Source organism: Oreochromis aureus, linkage group 5 (assembly GCF_013358895.1).
Source record: "Oreochromis aureus strain Israel breed Guangdong linkage group 5, ZZ_aureus, whole genome shotgun sequence".
Lineage (NCBI taxonomy): Eukaryota > Metazoa > Chordata > Actinopteri > Cichliformes > Cichlidae > Oreochromis > Oreochromis aureus.
This window is the reverse complement of record NC_052946.1, coordinates 10,095,214-10,111,667: the sequence shown is the minus strand read 5'-3', so window position 1 is coordinate 10,111,667 and position 16,454 is coordinate 10,095,214. Positions and strand designations below refer to the sequence as shown.

The 16,454-nt window shown below is 39.0% G+C and overlaps 2 protein-coding genes across 2 annotated transcripts; both read left to right on the top strand.

Annotated features, from left to right (window-relative positions):
• The first annotated feature begins 4,002 nt into the window (after positions 1–4,002).
• LOC116314882 (blue-sensitive opsin) lies at positions 4,003–6,984 on the top strand. The gene is made up of 5 exons (XM_031733019.2): positions 4,003–4,499; positions 4,991–5,159; positions 5,285–5,450; positions 5,642–5,881; positions 6,434–6,984. Exons 1-5 carry the CDS (start codon positions 4,121–4,123, stop codon positions 6,533–6,535), a joined length of 1,056 nt encoding a protein of 351 aa, XP_031588879.1. The 5' UTR covers positions 4,003–4,120; the 3' UTR covers positions 6,536–6,984.
• A 5,431-nt stretch (positions 6,985–12,415) lies between these two features.
• LOC116314880 (red-sensitive opsin) lies at positions 12,416–14,756 on the top strand. Its single transcript, XM_031733018.2, has 6 exons — positions 12,416–12,664; positions 13,368–13,664; positions 13,785–13,953; positions 14,050–14,215; positions 14,307–14,546; positions 14,636–14,756. The coding sequence occupies exons 1-6, from the start codon at positions 12,562–12,564 to the stop codon at positions 14,732–14,734; spliced, it is 1,074 nt and encodes a 357-aa protein (XP_031588878.1). The 5' UTR covers positions 12,416–12,561; the 3' UTR covers positions 14,735–14,756.
• The last annotated feature ends 1,698 nt before the right edge of the window (positions 14,757–16,454 follow it).

The following is a 16,454-nucleotide window of genomic DNA, read 5'->3' as shown; positions in this document are numbered from 1 at the left end:
AAAAAGACACAAACATCTTTACTGAATCTCTGTGCTTGACTGAAAACACGTTTTTACTTGCTCCATGTTTTTCTCCAACACTTAGAAGTTGTTAAAAAGTACACTATGAGACTAATATTATAGTGTGTTATGTAAAAGTATTTTTGTTATCATTTTAAATGTTATATTTATTATTTATGCTATTTAGCTTGTGATTAATATGTATTTGCACTTTTATTAGCGAAATGTTTTTGTCTTATTGTCTTAAACTTATTTCGTTCGGGTCACTCTCATGCAACCAAAATACAAAATATTATATCGTTCAAAAAGGTGTACGTAACATAAAACAGTATAGTTCACATAAGCACCATGAACCATAGTCATATCCTTCAGCCATCTTGGTATTTTGAAAGTTGACATGATCAGTGAAGGAGTGGGCATGGCTGAGAAACTGATGGACATCGGATACACATGTAACTGCAACGTGTCTGTTCAGTTAGGTAGATCTGTTCTCAACCTTACCCTCGTTTGTCATCCTCTCTGGCTCTCAGACCACAGTTTAACTAACATCATGTTGTCTTTCATAAGACTAGAAAAACAACTGGAGCTGTGGGATTTTTCGCAAAAGACTTTTATGCAAAAGGACTTTTCAACCAGAAGTCAGTAAAATTGCTATTTTTGGTCAACTTATCCAAACAAAGACAGGGTCTCAGGGTCTGCCAGGTCTCTGTCACCAGCAGTAAAAACTAGCTGTCCACCTGTATCAATTGTCACCTTATAGGTTTGGAAATGAAAAAAACAAAACAAAAACATAGACCGAATATGGCCTGGAAGTCCCGAGGTCAAAATGGAAGATGCCCCCGAGGGTGGTGGAGAATGACAGAGCAGAGGGACTTCCAGATACAGACAGACAAAATGGTGGCTCCAACCGAACATAGTGGTTGTAGACAAATAGAAGAAGACGGCCATAGTGATAGATGTAGCGGTTCTGAATGAAAGCAACATCAGGAAGAAGGAACACGAGAAACCTGAGAAATACCATGGGCTCAGAGAAGAGCTCGAGAAGATGTGGAGGGTGAAAGTATCAGTGGTCCCAGTGGTAATCGGAGCACTAGGTGGCTCCAGCAGATCTCAGGAACAACATTCGAGATCTCTGTCCAGAAGATCACAGTCCTAGGATCAGCTAAGATACTGCGCAGGACCCTCAAGCTCCCAGGCCTCTGGTAGAGGACCCGATAGGATAGACCACCCCCAGGGGCGAGAGGAAGATTTTTTATTTTTTATTTTTTGATTAAAAAAATAAAAAAATAATCCTGCTTAGTTAATATTACCTAGTCATCTAGTGTCATCACACACAACCACTGAACTAAAACTGAAAGACACAACCAGCGTCTTTCATAAAAGCAGGGCTAGCAGTGCTTGTATATTGAAATCTAAAAACACGTGAATGAAAATGTACCACAGTCCAAGCAATCTCAAAACAGTGTTGCGTCATAAATATAGACAGTATGCTTCTTGCATTTTTGCATCCCCCTTTTCAATAAATGCCATCTTGTAGCCACAACTGGCCATTATCTCTGGAAACAGACTCAACTCTGCAGCATGTCCCTGTCTCTTCAACAATGGCTTGAGTTTGTCAAGATGAGCTTTTTCTGGTTGTTTAAAAACTTTGAACGTTGCTCTTTGAAAGGAGATGATGGAAGACTAGCGTTCTAAGCAAGTTGCTGTGGGCTCTGCTTTTACAGCTCATCTATGTGTTGTGTGGAAATAGAACTAGCATTAACATGGAAACAAGCACTCATTTTGCAAGCACTGGGAAATCACAATACAATTTTACCACAGCATTGTTTTTCTTTTGTGTAAGCAAATGCAGCTTTACTGTAAATGTGTTGATTCAGATGTTTAAGGGGCATCTGAGTGTGCTAGTCCTAAAAGATGTCAACTCACATTAAACAGTGCAGTAACAGATCCCATTTATGTGGGCTGGGATGTGTTACTGCATTATTCAATATTAGATCTCGACAGTTAATCAAGTCAAACACTGCTCATTACTTTAATTTCAGCTCATTATATATATATTCAGACCAACAGTGTAAATTAATTAGCAGTCACTGATTTATTTATTTATTTAAATAAAATGCATGACTATAGATCAAAGCTAAAAAAAAAAAAGCTAAAGCTAAATATATTTTAATGTAAAGTGAGATGTTTTAGTGTTTTATTGTTACTTTTGCTAAAGCAATAGTTCTAAAACACTCCACCAGCACTCGTCATTTCCAGCTAACTGCAAATATTTACATATAGATGAAAACTACAGAAAGGAAGTGTGCAGCAAAATGTAAGCCACTTGTGTGACAGTGATGAACAGACAGTGCTGTTCTTTGTGATTTCAAAGATCCTAACTGGTCTCAAGCCGAAGATTCTGTTCTCTTTCCTGCTCACAGATGGCATTTGTCTGACACGCTGTGTAAAACATTTACTATGTAGTAAAAGTAAAGGTTTGAGAGTAGGGTGAGCAAGTGTTTTTGCTGTATAACTTCTAAAAGTGAGTCTGCATGTTTGTCACTCAATGCAAACTGCCAAAATGGAGTTTACAGGCAAAAAATTAAATATATACAATACACAGATAGACTGGTGATCTGTCCCTATTGTAGCTGGGACAGACTCCAGTCACCACCTTCCTAATCTAGAATTGGATAAGTGTAGGAAAATCAATGGATGGATGCATGGATACCAAGACAGTCCTGACTCATAGGTCAAGTACAGGCAGATGCTTCATCGGATTAAGATCTGTGGAATTTGGATACCAGGTCAACGGCTTGGACTTTTTGTTTTGTAACTCAAGCCAACCCTAAGATGTTTTTGTGACAGTATCTACTCCTGGACATTGTCCTGCTGGGTCAGACTGCTTCCAGTGCTGGGGGGAGGGGGGGTCTGCTTGTTCTGGAACAAACAAAAATAACATCCACATAAATACCAAAATCCAATGGTTCAAGAAAGTTTCTGGCAAGATTATCAGTGTTATAGACTTCACCTGTCAGTGGTTTAACCTCCTAAGACCTGAACTCTTTCATGGCATGCATTTTTAATTTCTCTGTGCCATTTGGGCTGATTGGGACCTGATGAATGTAAAAACAAAGAATTACCAGATTTTTTTTTTTTTTTCCTGATTTTTGTTTCTGGGAAAAATGAGATCCACATATGAGGACATTAATTTTAAATTTTAATAGAACAGTGGCAGTATAATGTCCTCATAAGTGGATATCAGGCCTCTGTAGATCAAAATTTGATATTTTGGTCTAGACCACCCAAAATGTGATGTCCATATGTGGACACCAGGTCCTAGGAGGTTAACATTTTGCCTAGAGCAGTGTTCACTGCAGTGGAGGTTTATATAAACTATGCTGTCTGAAGTGGTGACATAATTAAGAGGTCACAGAGGAATGTGATATCCTCGGCAGGGGAAGGAATTTGATCTTAAAGGTTTGATAATGTTGCCAGTCAATAGAGGGAAGACCCCCAAAAAAGAGACCATGACTCATTCAAAGGACCTCTAACCACCAAATATAAAGTAGATCTGATGAGTACTTAGCAAGATAAGGGATGAAGAGACAGAAAACTTTTTTTCTCTTTAATCCGACCACTTTTTCCAGAAGACTGACTACTCCTTCTTGGTGAAAAATAATTGTGCCAGAAAAAAAGATAAATCAACACAACCTGGAGTACTGAGGGTGAGATGCATGCACTGACCTCTTGGAAGTCCCTGTAGATCAGATTATATGGTTCAAAAACACACTGCCCTTACACTAGGATGTAATGGGATGATCCTTGCCAAGTCTGGTAATGCGATAGTAATCTGTGTATTAGCTATTGGGTAGGGTATGTTGTTATCGGAATGCAAGGAAAGCTTTAAATCCTGTCCTTTAGCCAATTATGTTGAGCCTTAGCAATCATCAAAGTTCCTATAAATGCCGCCGTTAACTCCGCTTCAGACAGATGAGCATCTCAGATATAAGACGGAAGGAAACATGAAATCTCTGAGTACTATTTAAAATTAGATGCAGCTTATTTGAAGTCTTTTAAAGTGTTTTTATTTAATATCTTTAGGTGTCGATTTTGATCGCAAACACCATCTAAGAAAATGAGAGGAAGTCGTCCCACAGAGTTCCCAGAAGACTTCTGGATCCCCATCCCTCTGGACACCAACAATATCACATCCCTCAGCCCATACCTGGTTCCCCAGGACCATTTAGGAAGCCCGCTGGTCTTTTATTCCATGTCAGCATTTATGTTCTTCTTGTGGGTTGCCGGCACAGTGATCAATGTCCTCACTATCGCATGTACTGTCCAATACAAGAAGCTCCGGTCTCATCTAAACTACATCCTGGTGAACTTGGCAGTTGCGAACCTCCTCGTCTCTTCTGTGGGCTCTTTCACCTGCTTCATCTGCTTTGCTTTTAAATACATGTTCCTTGGTCCAATTGCATGCAAGATTGAAGGATTTACAGCAACTCTTGGTGGTAAGGAGCATAATTATAGACTTTGCTAAGTAAGAAAAAAAGGGTTACATCATGCATCATATTATTACACTCGAATTAAAATGATGTATCTTAGAGATTTGACATATGCCAGTTTTTGTCAACCAAAGCGCTCTCAATAGGGATATTTTTTATCTGGACTGCAATAATAACAAGAAGAAGAAGAAGAAGAAGAAGCTATTTGTTTTTCCCATGACACATATAATACATATTGTGTCCTTATTTGTAGGAGAAATAGAGCTATCAGTGTACTGGTGCCAATATCATTGCATACCTTATGGTACTATATAAAGGTAACTTTATTTTGAACACCAAAATGTTATTCTTTTCAAAGAATACCACATAAGACACTGTTGTTGTTAAAGAAGTTGTTGGTTATGTGCTTATGTGAACCCATATATAAAAAGCAGCTGCTGTTGAACAGAACATTTCTAAATATTAACATGATTATCATTATCTTTGTCCTGTTGCAGGCATGGTTAGCCTGTGGTCTCTTGCTGTGGTAGCATTTGAAAGATGGTTGGTTGTGTGCAAGCCACTTGGGAACTTTGCCTTCAAGTCCAGCCATGCTTTAGCATGCTGTGGATTGACTTGGGTCTGCGGTCTGAGCGCTGCACTTCCACCTCTAGTTGGATGGAGCAGGTGAGTAAATATAGACTGAGAGCTTAATAATTCATTTGCTCTAATCTTGATGTAAATGTTTCTCCTAAGGCTAAAAATATATGTATACGGATACCACAGCGGAAAAAAATTGTTTCTCTTTCTAGGTATATCCCAGAGGGCATGCAGTGTTCCTGTGGCCCAGACTGGTACACAACAGGCAACAAGTTTAACAATGAAACCTACGTGATGTTCCTCTTCTGCTTCTGCTTTGCTGTCCCTTTCTCCACCATCGTCTTCTGCTACTCACAGCTGCTGTTCATGCTGAAATCGGTAGGCAATATGACATTGGTTAGTAATTGTCGTATCCTATGTTTAAGGCGATTATGTTATGAGTAGTTTTGTTTATTACAGAGAAATACTAGAAGGCAAAACAAACCAGGGAAGGGGTGGGAATGAATATATTTTCATACTTACAATTTTCCAGTCTGATGCTGATTCTGACAACTGATCTGTCTCAAAAGGCAGTAAAGGCCCAAGCAGAGTCTGCCTCCACCCAGAAGGCAGAGAAGGAAGTGACCAGGATGGTGGTGATCATGGTGCTGGGCTTTCTGGTGTGCTGGATGCCATATGCCTCCTTTGCCGTCTGGGTTGTGAATAACCGTGGGCAGCCATTCGACCTGAGACTGGCCACCATTCCCTCCTGTTTCTCAAAGGCCTCCACAGTCTACAACCCTGTCATTTACATCCTCCTCAATAAGCAGGTAAAATTCTTTGGCAGCTCAGAGTGAAATAAATTTAACTTAGATTAACTTTGCATAGATTTCACTAAACTGAAGCTTTGCTTAGTTTAATCAGAGTAACAAACATGGAACATCAGCTTTGTGTTTTGTTTTTATTTGAGCTTGTGACTGAGTTGGCCACTGACGCCCTCTAATGGTGGCTGTTAGAAAATACAAATGGGTTGACCCATCCTCCGAGAGAAAATCTGACAGACAGTTGAGCCTAAATAAACATGGAACAAAAAGAGCACACTCATTTATTGCCAATTTTCCTGAAAATTAAAAAAAAAAAAAAAAAAAACATCAAGAGGGAGTAAATAATAAGTTTCTGCCAGCCAATCAGATTGACTTTTGTTGTACCAGCTTTTGCCTTTTATTCATCACTGCCGGTAACATCCTAATGCTGCACTGAGTGGTGGTCTGTCCCCTCCATCTCCCCTGAGACACTTTAATGTGACTAAGATGGTTTTTTACAAGGACTATTAAACAGATTAATAAGAAGTGACCAAAACCTTCCTCTTTATTCTCTTTTAGTTCCGCTCGTGTATAAGGAAGATGCTGGGAATGAGCGGAGGTGACGATGAAGAGTCATCAAGTCAATCGACCACTGAAGTCTCTAAAGTTGGACCTGCATAGGTTACTCATGCGCAATTTGGACAGCTCGCATACTGAACATAGCACAGAAATGCTAATAATATGACAAATGTATTTTTGCTATTCTTACAGATACATAGTTTTATGCAGTAAAAATGTTTAAAAAATGCAATAAATTTCATTGATGAAGCAACTATTTGTGTCTTTAAAAGGCTCATCACTGCACATAATGATGGACATGATACTAAAGCATACTTTTTTAGCATTATATTTTGTTTTAAAAATCTTGTTTTGCTTAGTTTTTTGTTTGTCTTTTTTCAGTATAACATTCAGGTCATCAAAACCCATATTAGGTTTCAGAAATACTTACAGTATGATAGAAATATGTGTAAATATGTTTGAGAAGTTGTGGTGCAGTTATTATAGGAAACCCGAAATAATATATTTGTTTATCTTTTTAATGTGTAGTGGTGTTGTGCAAGAGAAAACCAATAAACTGGACACAATGTTGCTGCTTATATTTACAACATTTACTGCTCCTGGATCAGCTCATCACATAGATGGGCTCATGGGATCAGCGGGATATACTTGAGGTAAAAGGAAAATCCACAAATGCACATCAGTGTTATTGAAGTGAAGGAAATGTTTCTAGTTTCGCACTTCAGTTTAGTTTAGTCTTTCATGGTGTACTCTTTATGCAGGAACACAAACACACACATGCACATACATGGCAAGCCAGTAAAAGTTAATTGAGTGAAGACAAGTACAGCAAAAACACACTCCTGTAAACATTCATATTGAAATGGAAGTGGGAAAAGAAAAAAAAAACTTTAAAAATGAAGCAAACCGACCTCACTCTTCTGATTTATTCAAGGCTCATGTATTTATTTCATAGCTCCTATTTATAGATGCTCAGAAAGCAGCATTTATCTCCAGGTCCTTGTTAATATTTGAAACCCTGCATCAATCACAGCCAAATATGGTAAAGAAAATGGTCGCATTTATTTGCAGGACATTTGTATGCAATTCAAACATAATGCAAAAGCCACATTACAGTTTTCAGTAAGTGTTTAATGTTATTGAGTCTGCTGAGCAAACCCCCCACTTTGCGTGTTAAATTGAAATATAATTGTTAATTTGCTACTGTGCTGGAAAAGGTGAGGATCTGCAGCATTTGGCCTACAGATAACGTCATAATTAATGATCTTTCACAGCAGTCCCAATAGAGATTAACAGAGAACCCGTTAATCTCATTGCAGCACAATTGGTTTACAATTCACCTAGAGTGTACTTGTAAGATAGTCTTTATTGATTATGAACGAATGGGGATGAGACACAAAAGCTCAACTTTTATCTTAGTAAAATAAAATACAAAACTGTTTTTCTTGCAGAGAAAGCCCTTTTCCCCATAAAATGGTAGATTTCTTCAAATGCATGCTGATTGGGAAGCAATCAGAGGACACTATGCCTCTAAGGCATCCACCTCCATACCATAATCACAACAAATGTTCAATTAGATCAAAACATGGATATGCAGTTTCTTATATGCATCTACACATGCATATAAGAAACTCCATATTCCAGATGATTGTGATGGTTGAAGGTCACATCTTTCAGGCAGCTGCAGCCAAATATTCTGTTTTTGCTTGCTTGAAATCAAAATATTAACTGATGTAAGGTGGTTTGTTGACCTCACAGTGACTCATATCAGGGTTTTTCTGCAACTGAAAGCACAAACAAATCTAAAAATGGAACTATAACTACTCCTTTGGTGCTTTTTAAAAAAAAAAAAAAAACCTAAATGAAAATTGCAAGTTACATTTTGGATCTATAACTCTGTTAACCCTCAGAGTTTTGCATAAAACAGTCCTTGCCAAAATACCAAAAAACTAAGATTACCAAGAAGCATTGTTGCTAAGAAGTGAAAGTCACACAATCACACATCATACTAATATTTCTGGAATTGATCTCTCTTTTTTTGGACATCTTTGCAGCAGGAGAAAAGGACTAAAAGCTTTGATCATCAAACCCTCCTCAAAGACAGATTCGAAATAAATCAGGATTATTTGGTGTGAAGTAAACACAAGAAAGTAAAGATTGGCAAAGATGGAGCTGGTTCACGTCACACCAGTGGAGTAATTTGCAGTCATTTCCTGTCACTGCAAGTTAATGACTGGAAATTACCTAAGACAGCGAATGAATAAACCAGACATCTTAGTGACTATGGTTATGGAGATACCAGTCGATAGTCGGGAGCAGATCTGAGTTCTGCTAGTAGTGAACTTTTGACAAACACGAATAGTTCAGAACTAGCGGAATTCCAGACCTACCCTCGAAACATCACGCCGTCACGTGGAAAAAGCAGCCAGAGTAAAACAAAACCAAAAAGCCCTTTACCTAGCATCATCTCTACCTCCCAGGTGATATGTAGATTTACATTAAGAGATAGATCCCTAGTTAACTTCACATTTTAGAAATGTCTTTGTTTAACCCACTGTTGCTTCCTAATCTAAGGTGGAAAATTTTAGCAAGTGCTAGCATGAAGAGAGACACAGTTGGAAATACAAAAGTGGAAAAATATAAAGAAAATTTACAACTCCCTCCAGTTTTAGGGTCCATCCTTTTCCTGGTGTAAAGTCCTTGTCCGAGGAAGGGTTCTTATCAAATCTGCATGTCTGCTACCCGTGCAAGAAGTGGACTCAACAAAAGTGCAGAGTTAGGGATTAAGGTAAACCACTACAGCAGCTTTGAGGACCCTCAGCTTTCCCCTGAAATGAACCGTCGTTCCGGAGAGATTAAAGTGTTACGGAGCGAGCATGCCAAAAGTAATTACTCTGTGTTAATCTATTTTGTGGAGGAACCTGAGTTGTCCGTATAATCTGCTTTGGCCTGCTTGGAGATGAGAAACCTTCGCTCACTTTTCACTGTGTCAAATAGGTTAGACATTCACGGCTAAGACAGGAGAAGGTGGTGCAACACAGCTGCTGTCCTTGCAACGTCTTCAGCTAGGAACACTGGTGCAGTGCTGCTATCGTATAATGTTACAGTTACGGTAATGTTTGTAGCCAGTGAAAGATCCACAATGAAACTTTGCAGATGAGGAATTTCTTTCAGAATAAGATATTTGAAACCTGACAGCTACTTTGTGATTTACAACCAAAGAGCTGAGTCACACTTATATTTAGTGCATTACAATGAGTCCCCTCGGAGACAACAGGCTTTGGAATATAAGTTAAACAGCGCGTTAACAACCGAAATGAACTATTAACCTTCTGCGCTGACCTGTTGCCTCAATTGTGTTTTGGAACAGTTAATACTGACACATCCTCCTCAGTCAGTGGCAAATCCGGCCTTTCGGGAGCATACCCGGTGGGTCACTTAAAGCGTCGGATTGGTTTTGCAGTCGTAAACAAAACATTCTTATCAAATTTAACAATGATCACATTAGTTAACCTGCTCTAAAAGTAGGCTACATGTTACACTTTCTGTGGCTGGGACAGTGTGGCCTCTGGGTGGCACTAGATCAGGCAGGGAATTCCCTCCACCCAAATGGTTATACTTAGTTTGGCCGAAGCAGCTCAGCTTTAGTCGTTTTAGGTCATAGACTGTATAAAAAAGATTAACATAGCGCACAACTCTGAAAGTCGAAAGCAGTTCATGATTCCTTAAACCTGCTCAAATGACTAAAACTGTCGTCTGCTACCCGAGTTTATGATCTCAGTTGAAAATTTCAGGTTTTACTGAATGCAGTGTGATTTAAATGTTGTGAATCATGCTTCATGTTATAGTCAAGAAAGACCACAGAGCAGCATATGCTTTAGGGAATAATTGTTGCAGCTTCGTAACAATGTTGCTGCCACTGAAAATGACATTTTATTCAGCTTTAAATGTGCATGATGGTCAGCTTGATGAATAATACTTAGGAAATAGCAACTTTAAATATGATTCAGGACTGAGACCTCATCTGTAATCCCAAATATTAATCTAGTGCTTTGCTAGCATCACACAGTGTTTTTGTAGCTGTGTTATCTGGAACCTTTATCTCATACTTGTTTTAGCTAACATTAGCTAAGATGTTAATATCTTTGACTCAAACTCCAAAAAACAAAAGTCAATATATATTTAATTAATTGTTGCAGTCATTGTCTGTCTAACCCACGGACACCAAATACTGTGTTGGCTCCCCAGAGGAAAACATAGTATTTACTTTGCTAGGCCTTAGCTGTAGCTGTTGGGTTGAACTTAGAGGACTGACTCAGTCATTTAGGACCGTCGGTCTGAAGGAGCTCATGTTTGTTTTGCTGTATGTATTGCTTGTTATTATCCATGTGTACACTGAGACATTGCCACATCACCATTTGACTCAGCAGCTAAATCATCAATAAACAGCAGTTTCCCAGTTCCCCTGCATGCTCATTTCACAGTACTGCCTTCAAAATGGTTGAAAAATAATGGGAAATGCTTTTCTTCCCAAGTCCCATAGTTCTGCTCGTTGTTCATCTTGGTTTTAATCAGTTCAAAGAATCTTGTTTTGTAGCTACGCATGCTTTTTTCTGTTAACTTGAAATTTTCATCTTGAGTAAAAACCCTGTTTTTACATTCATGTCTTGATTCTAGATTTACTAACGTCCCACCTTTTATCTCATTAGTCATTAAAAAAAAATCATAACTATGGTATGTAACAGTTTCTGTTAAGAAATCTCTGGTACCGGTTTTCACTGGTAACACTTTGAACATTAGATCAATGGCCATAGAAGCATTAGGTTCTCCGAAGGCTTACACAGATCCTCCAGTGCTTTTTCCTATATCAATTTAATCACATAATTAAATAGCTACAGGAATTATCATCCAGTTGTCACATAATTGCATGAGTTATTGTTAACGTGTGAAGTTGGATTTCATAAACAGAGACTTGGAACAGATCTCCCAGATACACACTATCCTGCAGGAGTGCATCAGACAGAGGACAGAGGGACTTTAGGCAGATTGCGTTCAGTGCTCTTTGTCAAAAATGTGAAAACACAATAGAATTTGCAACTCGTGAAAAGATTTAAAAACACTCTCACGCAGTCTTGTACCATAAAATTACTACCAGCTTTTCAATTATCAGGCTTTCCCATAACCAAATGAAGTCTTCAATAGCCACCCTCACAGATCCATCATGAAGTGACTCATCTTGAATGAGCTAGTTCTAAATTTTATCATTTAATTTATTTATTGTTTAAGTTACTTATTAGCCTAAAGACAGTCAATCAAACAACCAGTTTCATGAGGTTTGCTCATAATGCTCATGAGTACAAAAAGTGTTCCTCCCTTTGCTTGCCACTTGCCATAAGGGCTATGACGTGTGTTGCAGGGTCAAAGGACTGTCAAAGAATCCGATGAACCCTCTTTCCGGAGGGATTAAAAGTGTCTTACTTCCCTCACAGGTCAACAACTGAAACCTGCACTATTATAGGACCGCGGATCTCCACCTCCACTAAAGCTGCTTTGAGAGTGCTATGCAAATCAGGGCTGACACATATACCTGTTAGGATCACAGTAGCATAAATATTAAATATTGCAAAGTGTCTGGATTTGACACCTCTCTGTATTCAAAAGTATAAAAAGTAAACATTTTCTTTTTAGGTTAAATGGTGATTTGAGAGATATATGCACTTTTATGTTTCTACTTTTCATTTATACACGGCTATAGACCATTTGAGCCACTAGAGAACTCAGTGTGGAAAAATTAGGACACAAAACTGGCATTTGTTGGTCAAAGATCTTGAAACTAATCCTTATCTGAAGTCAGTAGACGGAAATCCACTTTCAAACAAGATTATTCTAGCATTTTGTCTTAACCTCATTAGTTGATTGTTTTAATTACAGTTCAGGGTTATTGCTTTGCCACTTTGCTGCGCTGCCAATAGGCACACCACAGCTATAATTTGATTGTGACCTAATCCAATCAAAGGTTTGTGAAGCATAGGTATAAAAGCAAAAGTCAGACCTGTAGCACCAAGCAGCCAAGGAGGTAGCAAGTGACAAGAAAGGCTAACAGCTCAGGACCTCCTTCTAAGAACAGAATGGCAGAAGAGTGGGGAAAACAGAGTTTTGCTGCAAGGCGGTATCATGAAGATACAACCAGGGGATCAGCCTTCACTTACACAAACAGCAATAACACCAGAGGTATGGTATCATAGCATTATTCTCTCATGAATTGATCGGGGTGGGAGCAAGTAACAAAAGAACAAAAGAAATGATTGCTGTTGACTTGCTAGAGCCCGATTCAAAATCAGTCTTTTAATCGTGAAACAATTATGTCTACTAATGATGCTACATACAGATGAGTGTGCATTTTTAAGAGTAACTTAAAACTGTTTTCGGCCAGTGTGTGTTGCCATTCTTATGATAGTATTGTTACATCTTATTGACAACCATCCTTTGTATCCATTCAGCTTGGTAACAAAGATGTGGGCTGTTTTTTTCAAACAATAAACACCCAGAGGCTCATTTCATATAAACATACATTTTTTAACTGTAATGTGATTCAAATCTAATCAAGTAGTTTGGACTGTTGTATATCAAAATGGTGAATGATTACGGCACATAAGTAGTGCTGTTAGTGATTCTCCAAAGCACTTTACATGGTGCTTTGCCTTCACAAGTACACGTACAAGTACACTTATCCACCAATAGTAGTGGAGCTAGTATGCAGGGTCTGCCATCAGCAGCAACTCTGAATTCAGGCGCTTGCCCAAGGACAATCTGGCACACAAAGGGGGTCAAACCACAAAAAGACATGTAAACTGTTAGGACCACAGTTAGTGTAACGGAAAATGGTTGTGGAGAAACATGAGATTCTACAGTGTTTTTTGTTTCCTTTTTTTAGATCCCTTTGAGGGTCCCAATTACCACATCGCACCTCGATGGGTTTACAATCTTGCAACAGTCTGGATGTTTTTTGTGGTGATCGCGTCAGTCTTCACCAATGGTCTCGTCTTAGTGGCCACATGGAAGTTCAAGAAACTCCGTCACCCTCTAAACTGGATCTTGGTCAATCTAGCCATTGCTGATCTGGGAGAGACTGTTTTTGCCAGCACCATCAGTGTTTGCAACCAGTTTTTTGGCTACTTCATTCTGGGACACCCAATGTGTGTCTTTGAAGGCTTTACTGTCTCAACTTGTGGTAAGTGGCCACAAGTTTTTCTTTCTTTTTTTTTTAATATTAAATGTAAATGTATTTGAAGACAGGATGATGTCAAATGTGAGGCTGCAGGATAAATAAACTTACTGCTTCTTTACACAGGTATTGCTGCTCTTTGGTCCCTGACAATCATCTCCTGGGAAAGATGGATAGTTGTGTGCAAACCTTTTGGAAATGTCAAATTTGATGCCAAATGGGCCACAGGTGGAATTGTCTTCTCCTGGGTCTGGTCTGCATTTTGGTGTGCTCCTCCCATATTTGGATGGAGCAGGTAAACTATTCTGCTGCTTCTTTTAAAAAGTCACAGATCCATGCAAAGACTGAGTGTTTAAACATAACCCACAGACTAAACATTTTCTTGCAATAGGTTCTGGCCTCATGGACTGAAGACTTCCTGTGGGCCTGATGTGTTCAGTGGAAGTGAAGACCCTGGAGTACAGTCCTACATGATTGTTCTCATGATTACTTGCTGTATCATCCCCCTGGGTATCATCATCCTGTGCTACCTTGCTGTGTGGCTGGCCATCCGTGCTGTAAGCTACTTTAATTTGATTTTTTTATTTAGTAGTTCAGAGATGTGAGATTAGAAGATTTGATCTCACACTCTTGATTTTTCGACCACAGGTTGCCATGCAGCAAAAGGAGTCAGAGTCAACCCAGAAGGCTGAGAAGGAAGTCTCCAGGATGGTCGTTGTCATGATCGTGGCTTATTGTGTCTGCTGGGGACCTTACACCTTCTTTGCCTGCTTTGCTGCAGCCAACCCTGGATATGCCTTCCACCCTCTGGCTGCTGCTATGCCTGCATACTTTGCCAAGAGCGCTACTATCTACAACCCAATCATCTATGTCTTCATGAACAGACAGGTGGGCACAATATTAACACAAAGGTAAATTTACCCTGTGACATTTGTTTCAGTTTTTAACATGCTTTTATTTTATTCCTTCCCAATCAGTTCCGCACATGCATCATGCAGCTCTTTGGCAAACAAGTGGACGATGGCTCTGAAGTCTCCACATCAAAGACAGAGGTCTCCTCTGTGGCTCCTGCATAAATATTCATGTTCTCCATTTTGGGAAAAAAAAAGAGAAATATTTTGATTTGTACAGTAAATATTTATTGTTTCCTTTTTCTTTCTTTTTTTAGTAAATATAGCTTTCTCTGGCAAATGAAAAAGCAAAAAAATACACATAAAGCAAATGAATCATTATATTAATTGTCTTTTTTCAAATGTAAATAAAAATATCGAGCATATTTCAAGCTGTAGTGCTGGTGTATTTTATAACTACTAGTGTAGCAATTGTTTGACCACTATTGCAATTTTCACTGGTGTTATTTGGTATCAAGCAGGAGACCTTTTGTGTCTTGAAATGCTGTAGCACAAACCTTCACATTTACTATACACTGCCAAAAGCACTTGACTGAATCAGGGAGTCAAAGATTTCCTTATCTTTTTTTCCCACCTGGGATGAAACCACTCCTCTTATCTTTAGCAGGATGGCCAACTTTTTGAGGATTAGTTGTTGGTTTTCTTCTACAGTTTCTGGAAGAAGAAGAACCAAACAAAACTTAATTCCATACTATATATATGTGTTACAGCTCCAAATTAATAGTTCTTAAAAATTGTTAATGAAACAACAGCAAGGCTAATTCTTATATTTGTTAGAGATTTAGTGGAATCAAAGTTATTCATCCTAAAGTTAGAACTTAGAAATGAAGCTATTTAAATAACTGAGGATCAAAGAACTCAAAATTTATAGCAGTGAGCTAGTGTCAGATTTCCTTCTTACACACTCATGTAAAGTTAAATGTTTGCGTGACTATGGCTGAAAAAGTTTATAAGTTTATATATAAGCTAACATCTTTAGAGCCATCCAGGAGCCTTTCACCTCCTCCTGTCCTACATGGAGTTTTTAACTAATGTTGGCCTGTGAGGTGAGTGGACTTGAGGAGTGCACTGATACACCAGATTAAACCATTATGCCAGCTTTGGTAAATCTCACCCCTTCCCTCAAGCGAACTGTCAATCCGGAGAGATTAAAAGGTTCCAGAGTAAACTTGCCAGACATGAAGGGTTACGGAGTAAACAGGTCAGACATCAGAGGCCAACCTAAGGCCTTCCACTAATCTGATTTGTGAGGACATGAGAAATTGTCACCTTTATTATCACAGGCACTCACACTACCAGCACATCAAGAAACAGCTACAAGAGCAACAGTGTCCTCTGATGCCTTGGGTAAAATCTGAACATGCTAAAACAAATACAAGCATTCAACATGTTATACTATATTAAACACCTGATGCAAAGTCTGGCACAGGACTGTACCCTTTAATGCTACAGATGTTGGGAGAATACAACTTAACTCACATTAATCTGAACCAGAGGTTCCCAAAGTGTGGGGCCCGCCCCCTAGGGGGGGCGCAGAGCAATTGCAGAGGGGGCACGGTATGAAAAGAAAAAAAAAGAAAAGAATGCTTGGACACTGCTAGCATAATGGACAGGTTTTTGACGGGGCAGTGGACACTCGTTCAATGATGAGGATGTACACATCTTGGACAGGGAGGGACACTGGTTTGAGCGCGGAGTCAAGGAGGCCATTTACGTGAAAAGGGAAAGACCATCTCTGAATCAAGGAGGGGGCCTAAGGGTACATCTTTCGCCATCTTACAATGCTGTGATTGCAGCCATTTCCCAACTCTCTGTGAATGGTACTCATAGCCATTGATCAGTGTTCTTTGATCAGTGGGTTTTGGTCAGTGGTTGTTGATCAATG

Coding starts and splice junctions, on each gene's coding strand:
- LOC116314882 (XM_031733019.2), top strand. CDS start 4,121: ATGAGAGGAAGTCGTCCCACAGAGTTCCCAGAAGACTTCTGGATCCCC. Junction 5,451..5,641: donor TGCTGTTCATGCTGAAATCG/GTAGGCAATATG, acceptor CTGTCTCAAAAG/GCAGTAAAGGCCCAAGCAGA. Junction 5,882..6,433: donor ACATCCTCCTCAATAAGCAG/GTAAAATTCTTT, acceptor ATTCTCTTTTAG/TTCCGCTCGTGTATAAGGAA.
- LOC116314880 (XM_031733018.2), top strand. CDS start 12,562: ATGGCAGAAGAGTGGGGAAAACAGAGTTTTGCTGCAAGGCGGTATCAT. Junction 14,216..14,306: donor TGTGGCTGGCCATCCGTGCT/GTAAGCTACTTT, acceptor TTTCGACCACAG/GTTGCCATGCAGCAAAAGGA. Junction 14,547..14,635: donor ATGTCTTCATGAACAGACAG/GTGGGCACAATA, acceptor CTTCCCAATCAG/TTCCGCACATGCATCATGCA.